Source organism: Buteo buteo, unplaced genomic scaffold (genome assembly GCF_964188355.1).
Source record: "Buteo buteo unplaced genomic scaffold, bButBut1.hap1.1 HAP1_SCAFFOLD_56, whole genome shotgun sequence".
NCBI classification, from domain to species: Eukaryota; Metazoa; Chordata; class Aves; order Accipitriformes; family Accipitridae; genus Buteo; species Buteo buteo.
This window is the reverse complement of record NW_027439222.1, coordinates 98988-106748: the sequence shown is the minus strand read 5'-3', so window position 1 is coordinate 106748 and position 7761 is coordinate 98988. Positions and strand designations below refer to the sequence as shown.

At 60.2% G+C, this 7761-nt stretch overlaps 1 protein-coding gene across 1 annotated transcript; it reads right to left on the bottom strand.

Annotated features, from left to right (window-relative positions):
* Nucleotides 1-837: 837 nt before the first annotated feature.
* On the bottom strand, nucleotides 838-4503 carry LOC142027783 (T-cell activation Rho GTPase-activating protein-like). The gene is made up of 9 exons (XM_075021991.1): nucleotides 4494-4503; nucleotides 3825-3909; nucleotides 3681-3734; nucleotides 2701-3364; nucleotides 2306-2467; nucleotides 2112-2221; nucleotides 1570-1765; nucleotides 1225-1342; nucleotides 838-959 (listed from the first exon to the last, which is right to left on the bottom strand). Exons 4-9 carry the CDS (start codon nucleotides 2848-2850, stop codon nucleotides 838-840), a joined length of 858 nt encoding a protein of 285 aa, XP_074878092.1. The 5' UTR covers nucleotides 2851-3364; nucleotides 3681-3734; nucleotides 3825-3909; nucleotides 4494-4503.
* Between the last annotated feature and the right edge of the window lie 3258 nt (nucleotides 4504-7761).

Here is a 7761-nt window from a genome sequence, read left to right as displayed (position 1 = left end):
TAGGCATGACTTGGTTCCCCTTTCTTTGGGGAACACCGTTGACGAGGAATTGTTCATAGCCCAGAAGAGAGAGCTATGGCTGGCATCAACCAGGGGATGGCTCTGGCACCTTATCCCCACGGGTAATGCACTTGGAGACCTGCATGCGTGCACAGATGCACAGGGCCCCTGTGCCACGCAGCAGGGCTCGATGGGGAGCCCCTGGGGAGTGGCCATGGAGTTATTTCCAAGCCCCGCGCAGCACCGTCCCTTGCCAGCGGGTCGGACTGACTTGGAGCAGCGCTGAGAGTTGGGAAAGATGGGCAGCAGAGCCTGGTACACACCTGGGCTTCCTGACCTGCTGGACCTTCCTGCTTCTTTTAAGTCCCCATCTCCTTCTCTCTTCCTTCTTTTCTTTTCTCGTTGGCATTCCTTCTCCTCTGCCCAGGCCTGTTTTCTCTTTCTTTTCTTTCCGTTTTCCTTCTCCTGGGGGGAGCCTGCAAACCTTTCCATCCCACAGTATGATTAGGTAGGTAAAGCCAGGATCAACTAGAATCAGTTCTTGATTTACCCAAAGCTGACTCATTTCACCTTCTTTCCTCTGAAACGCTCTTTAGTCCTTCTGTGCATCCCAGGGAGTCTACTGTGCTCCCTGGGGTGGCTGGAGCCAAAGCAACGGGTGCCTACAACAGAAATGTCAGAGTCAGCAGGTGGCAAGGGACACCCTGGAGTAGCAGGCGACTGTTTGGCAAAATGCTGCCTTAGCCCTACAGAGAAGATCCCTCTGGCTGGTTTGCATTAGCCCGTTCTTCCAAGGGCCTCACTTTGGAACACAGGGTTCACACGGGTGTGTGACACTCAGTTCGTTTCTGGCAGCTCAGCAAACACGGGGATACCGTGTCTCGGGTAGGAGGGTAGCCCCTGATGGAGCTGCCATACCTCTGACATTTCGGACTCCACCACCGCGTCTCCCCCAGCTTCTTTGAGGACATCCAGCAGAGAAGCGGGTGGTGTGTGCAGCAAGGCTTCTGCCTGGTGGTCCTTGTCTGCTCTGCCTGCAGGGCCACTTTGCTCTTCCAAATGCAGGTCTAGAAAGGAAAAGCACGTGCAGCAAAGTGACTCCTTGGAAGTAAAGCACACCTAAAGCAAAACCCACCCAAAGCCCTACACCAGCTGTCTTCTCGACATTGAGGTTTCTGGTAGCCCAAGCCCCAGCCTGGGACAGCCCTCAGTTCCTCCTCATACCTGTGGCTCTGTCCATGGGGGCTGCCGACTCCCCGGCTGATGGACAGGAGCGGCCAGCCATCTCCTCCACAAAGATGTCACCGCAGTTTTCAATGAGAAACGCCACCAGCACGTTCACCTGCACACATCAAACCCTCAGTCTCAACCCAGGTGCCTGAAAATGTATCACACAGCCTTTCCCACTCCCGACCCTTGCCTCTGCGCAGGAGGCTGTGGTTGTGGGGCTGCTCTTGCAGGCAGCCACCCCACCAGCATTCGCTCAAGAGAAGAGGCAGCCAGGGACCTCTGAGCAGCCAAGCTCGGATGGGCCGGCAAGGCTGCAGCCGGCTGCTCAGTACAGCGCACCTTCTCAGTCACCGCCAGCATGGCCTCAAGGGGGAGCACGTCCTCGTTAGGTGGGCTCAGCAGATTTGGCCCAAGGCAGATGGCCAGGTTGCTGGCGGTCATTCTGCTGCTGGAGGCGTTGTGGCCGATGTGCTGGAGGAGGGCCAGCAGCCGCTTGAGGAGGACGAGATTGGCTCCAGGCAACTTCTTGGCCACCCTGAGGGAACAGGAACTCAACGTTAATAGAGCAGATGTTGCCCACAGCTGTCCCCAAAGCTTGCCCAACACAGGTGGGTTGCGCAGCTTTCCGGGTGCTCTCAGCCAGCGGCCAGTGCTCCTGCGCTTCAGGAAGGAAGCACGGCGTTGCTTCCCAGCTCCTCATTTCACCCAAGCCCAGGCAAGGGAAGGCTCCCTCTCCGTGCCCTTTCCCCCGAAATCTAAGCCCACCGCAGCAAAAGCAAGCTGTCAGAAGACACAGCTTTTTAAGGAGACCGTCCCTTTTCAGGCAAGTCCCAGGCCTCTACCAGTCCCTCCTCAACAGGCAGGCTGCTGCCCACACTTACGCTTTCAGCTCTTCAACCTTCTCCTCCTTGCCGCTCTTCTGCATCGCTGCCATCCAGTCCTCGTAGAGGTCTGTCACGAGGAGCTTGGCGGGGATGCTTCGGAGGAAGTCCTGCAATGCCAGGGGCTCCAGGTGAGCCTCTAAACACTCCAGGCCAGCCAGGAGCTCTTCCAGCTGCAGGTCAGAAGCGCTCACCTTCAAGATGACGGCCAGCAGCAGCGCAGGCTGGCTGCCCAGGTCGACATCCGCACCGTGGTCCAGGGCCTCCCGCAGCTCACGAAACTCTGTCCTGCCGGCAGCTCTTCGGAATATCCCTTCTGTCGACGGTCCTTCCTTGTGCAGGACAGCCAGCATCTCCTGCAGGAGGGGCAGGAGGACAGTTGCTTGGCTGAGAAGCTGCCTTCCAACAGCAGTGACCAAAGCACTGCCCCAGATCCTGCTCCTTGCCCCCCGCAAAGGGGGCTGGCACCAGAAGCGTCTTCTGGGGGTGAAGGGCCCAATCCCCCATCCCCGGAGCTCCTGGGGACACCCACCTCCCCTCTGGAGCAGCGGGAGGGAGGGCTGGGGACCCCCTGCCCAGGCTGGCTTACCTGGATGGGCCGGGGCAGGGAGCCGTCCTCCCCGCAGAGGGCTGCCAGGGGCTGGCCAAAGAGCGCCCTGCTGCAGCCGGAGCCCACCTGCCCTGGCGCCTGGGCAGCGGCCAGGGTCCTCCGATGAGCAAAGGGCCAGGGCAGCCCCATCCTCTTCCTCCTCCTGATGGTGTTCCCTCCTTCCGAAAAGGAAAATGGAGCAAGAGCGTGTCAATGGAGACAGCTGGGCCAGCACTCCCGGAGCCTGCCCTGCCTGCAGCACGGTGCTGAGGGCTGAGGCAGGATGGGCAGGGAGCCAGCAGCTGGAACCACAGCTCCAGCTCAGCGGCTCCAGCTCGGAAGCTCTTGAGAGCCGGCATGCCACCGGGACAACCTGTCCCAGCCCTCGCCCTGCCCTCCTCCAAACTGTGGGCAGCAGGAGAGGCTCTGGGTCCCCGCAGAACCACATCCAGCGGCTGCTGCCCAGCAGGTGTCCTTGCTCGTCCAGGTGACGTCCTCCCTTGGGGTGCCGCACCTGCATGGAGACACTCAAAGGACAAGTGAGCACAGCTCAACCATTTGCAGGACAATGTGCTTCTTTCCAGAACTCACCTGGTGAGCCGCAAAGTCCCCCAGCTTTGATAGATGGGGCTGTCGGTGGCCTTTGCCCTTGCTTGGGACGATCCTGCAAGAAGCAGGCTGCGCTTAGAGAGCAGCCCCGCAGCAGAAAGGGCCACCGGCGAGCTGCCACCCGGCACCAGCAGCCTGAGCGCGGCAGAGCTGGGACCCTCTGCCCTCCTGGGCTCTCTGCCCCACACGGCAGGCTTCCCCCCAGCGCCGCCAGCGAGGATGTGCTGGCATGCCTGGTGGCTCCCCAACCCTCTACGCTCCCCGAGTGGCACCGTGGGACGCTCCCTCCCTCCATCTCTGCCTTACAAGCTCACCCCGCTGGCCGCAGACGCCGGCACAGCCAGAGACGGGTGAAAGGCAGCCATTCTCACCTCTGCCTGGCCCTCCATCAGCCTCTCCAGGCTCCTGGTGCTGAATGTCCTCCACTGGGCAAGAGAGAAGGAGCGGAGGAAGGTGAGCAGCAATGCCTCAGGACCAGGGCTCGGGGACAGAGCCCAGACCGGGGAGACACTCACGGTGTGGCGGCAGCTCAGCTCCTTCTCCAGGGGTCTGAGGGAGGGGAGACGGGTCACGCGGGCTCTCTTGGCTCCTCCTGGTGTCCTGTGCACCGGCAAGGGACAGGGAGAGAGCAGGCTGAGCCCCAAGCTGCCCCTTCTCTCCTGTGAGGCAGCTCTGCCCGAGAGCTGCCCGCAGCCGCGAGGGCACCTCTCCCCAGCTGGGGAGCTGTGTTCCCCCGTCCGGCTGTGCCTGCAGCATCCCCGCGGCTTACCCCAGCAGCGTGCCCACCCACAGCTCCTTCAGCGCCCAGGAGCTGCAGAAAGAGAGGAGAACCAGCGTCAGGACCCGCTGCCCCCCAGCCCGTGGGCAGAGGCGGGCGCCTGTGCAGCCCTGCCCCGTGGGGAAGGACGCCGGAGTGGGACAAAGCCCCGTGGGGCAGGACAGAGACGCTGCCCAAGCCCTGGCTCCCCGTGTCCTGCCAGAGCAGCTGCTTTTGCCCTTCTCTTCTGGGGACCCAAAGGGCACCAAGGGATGCAGGACCTGGCAATGCCCCCATCCCTCCCTGCCAGCGTGCTTCCCGCTCCCTGCCCAGGCTCTGCACGCAGGGCAGAGGCCATTCACAGGATGGCGTGGGCACGGTTGTGAACCTCTCCTGCCCGACCATGGGACGTGGCACCACGACTCACCCAAAAGCGGCAACACAGGAGCCGGTGGACCAGACGAGGATGACGGAGGTCCTGTCCTCATCGCCGCCTTCCTCCTCTTCCTCGTCCCCCGCTGCCTCCTTTCCGCCGCTCAGCACCCACAGCTGGTCCAGGGCCAGGCGGAGCTGTGGGCGCACGCTGGTGCCGCGTCTGCAGAGAGCAGACAGGAGAGGCAGGCGGTGAGCTGGAGGTGACCTCCTGGGGATCCCCCCGGGCAGAGCCCCGTCCCCCACTTGCCCTTGGGACAGACGGACGGACAGCGATGGGCGCCTCCAGCACCCACCAAGGTGCCGGGGCCTGGGGCTGGTGCCGGGGTGTCCCTGCCCCGGGGCCAGGGCCAGGGCTGGGGGAAAGGCGGCTGGGGGAAAGGCAGCTGGGCTCTGAGGGTCTTACTGCAACTTGGCGATCACCAGTTCCTCCTGGAGGAGGAGAAGGCGTCTCTCGCTCCTCTTGCGGCCCCGGGTCAGCCGCACGTCCGCGCTCAGCACCAGCTCGGCGTCGGCGAGAGCCTCCCTGCAGAGCAGAGAGCGGCGGGCATGAGAAAGGCCGCTGCCACCGCGGGTCCCGGCCGTGCCCCCGAGGCACAGGGAGAGCCCACCTGGAGCCGCAGCAGCAGTTGGCCTGGCCCATCCTGCCCGGGAGAGGAGGACCCTCGCCGTGGACCAAGGACGCGGGCCACTCGGCGACAGCGGGGATGGGAGGCGAGGTGCCGGTGCCGGCGAGGTGCTGCTCGGCCGGATCCTGCCTCCTCCCAGCGCTCCTGTGTGCCAGCACAGCTCCGTGCTGCTGTCTCTGGTGGCTGTGGGCTCCAACTGACCAACATTCTGAGCCCAACGACCAACATTCTAAGCCCAACGACCAACATTCTGAGCCCAACGGAAAGTGGGAGGGGCACCCACCCAGTGGGTGAGAGTTCTCTCCAGTATGGCCGTCTCTGCCTGGCACTGGGGAGCCCCGGGCGGGCTGGACGGACCCAGCAGAGGGGAAGGACCGTCTCCCTCCACCTCTTGCCAACGCTTTGCCTCCTGCAGCCCAGGAGGCAGGGAGCCGCCTTTGCCCCAGGGGCACTTTTCTGGCTCGAAATCGCTCCACTTGGCGTCCACCATCACCCCAGGTGTCTGCACAGCTGCTTTCCAGCTGGGTGTCCCCCAGCATTTACTGGCGCAAGGGCTTCTTCGTCCCCAGGTCTCCAGGACTTTGCTCTTCCCCTTGGGGAACTACAGGAGGTTCCTGTCAGCCCCTTTCTCCAGCCTGTCAAGATCCTCCAGGTTGACAGCAGGACCCTCCGGCGCATGAGCCTCTCCTCCCGCTTCTGTGCCACAAGCTGCAAGCTGCCGGAGGGTCCGCTCTGCCCCATCTCCCAGACCAGGGAATGTGAACAGATCCCACGTGGTGCAGCGCAGGGGGGGGCAGACATGCACTTTGATAGGCCATCACTTGTCACAGGAGGTTCAGAAATTTAGGGGAAAAATCCATATTGGTTTGGGTATTATTTACACAGTGCTTCCCCTTTGTATTCCTGCAAGCTATTACAAGGTGTTCAAAATGTCTCCTTTTTCATTTGAATGTCACAGCTCTTCACAGTGCTGATGTTGCGTGTAACACTGGATCAGGTTGTACTCTCGCATAGATTGTTAGGTAGTATGTAGCCTAGATTATTAGGGAGAAGATAGCAGATTATCTGCATTAATTGTGCTAACACCAACGACAGAAGGTTGTGTCTAGCTCTTGAGCCGAAGGATAGAAATCCAAGGCGTCTATTGAACGCAGTGGGCTATTGATCAGCAGATTGAACTCACCGTGTTCAAAAAAGAAAAGGTACGTGAGAAAGGCGTATTCCATCTTGACTGCTACAATGCGTGGTTTTGTAGGTATGAAGATAAATTATCCATGCCCCTCCCGCCACCCCCTTCCAAAAAAAAAAAGGACTAGAGAAAAAAGATTCAACTTCTGGAGCAATGGGGCTTTTAATAGCCAAGTAAATTTCCCTAGATCATTCCCATTCGATGAGCCACTTTGCCTTACATTCTGCCTCTACTTGGTACCAACAGAAGACTCGGTACCTGTGCCATGCTACAGGAGACGTAGAATTTCGTGCTGATCCAGAGCTTTCCACCTACAGCCAAAACCGGGGCGAAGCTTTCCTCCACCTCAGCCACTCCCTGGTGCCTCTTCCCCAGGGAAAGTCTTTCCTCTGTCACTCTGTGCTCATAGCTGGTCACAGGCAATGCAAGCCCCAAGCCTCAGCCACCGTCCCAGGTCACCAACCCCCTTTAGCCATAAGCAAGCTCTCAAACTCCTTTGCGGCTGCAGGAGAAGGGTTGTTAATAGAAATGGATGCACACGGCACAGTCTATTCCAGAATAGCCACAGCGGTTAAAAGCTTTCCGTGTCCTGGATTGGTGGTTTTCAGGACCAGCTCCTGGGTGCCGTTGCACGAGGCTAGCGATAGCTCTATTTCATGCAGGTAATTCAGGCTTAATCCTTTGTCCCCACAGGCCCAGCGGCACAGAAAGTCACCGTGGGCTGTGTTTGAGCAGCCTGCTCCACTGGACTTGTGGCAAACGGCCGCATCCTTGCTCTTCTGTTGTCCGCGTAGGGTCCTGGTCAATACCACAAGCTGTTTTCCCTGGAAATGACCATCGTGGCTAAAGACAGACTCCTCCTTGTGGACGCCAGCCAAGCTGTGGGAACGTCTCTGGCACCCATGCTGTGCCAGCTTTCAACCCCCAAGAGACTGGAACTGAGGCGGGTCCAACAGGAAGAAAATCTGCAATTTTCACTGAAAGAGGGGAGCGACCACCGGCACTGAAGAGCCATTCATATCCTGCCGAAAGCCACAGGGAAATGCAATGTGTGGTGAGCTTAGGCAGGAATACTCCTGTCCGAGGAGCAGCACGCTTGGTTATTAAGGCTTTATCACACTTGGGTGATAAGGCTTTATCCTTGGCTTTCCCGCCGTGCTGACCGCTGTGGCTGCTGCCTGTTCTTTCCTGCCATGCTGGCTGCACCCACCTGTGGGGCTGTCCTTGGGAAGGGCACCAGAACCAAGAAAGCCCCTGGGAGAGGGGCGGGAAGAAGCTTTTCTCCAGAGATTTGCCAGAAACTCTCCAGAGCATCCCTTTTCCAGCCCATGAGATGCTCTGTGTGACAAGGGAAGGTGCCCGTCGGTCCAATGGATGAGGCCCTGCAGGGCTCCCATCAGGGTCCTTTGACCTACCCATCTTCCAGCCACCACTCCAGGGGCTGG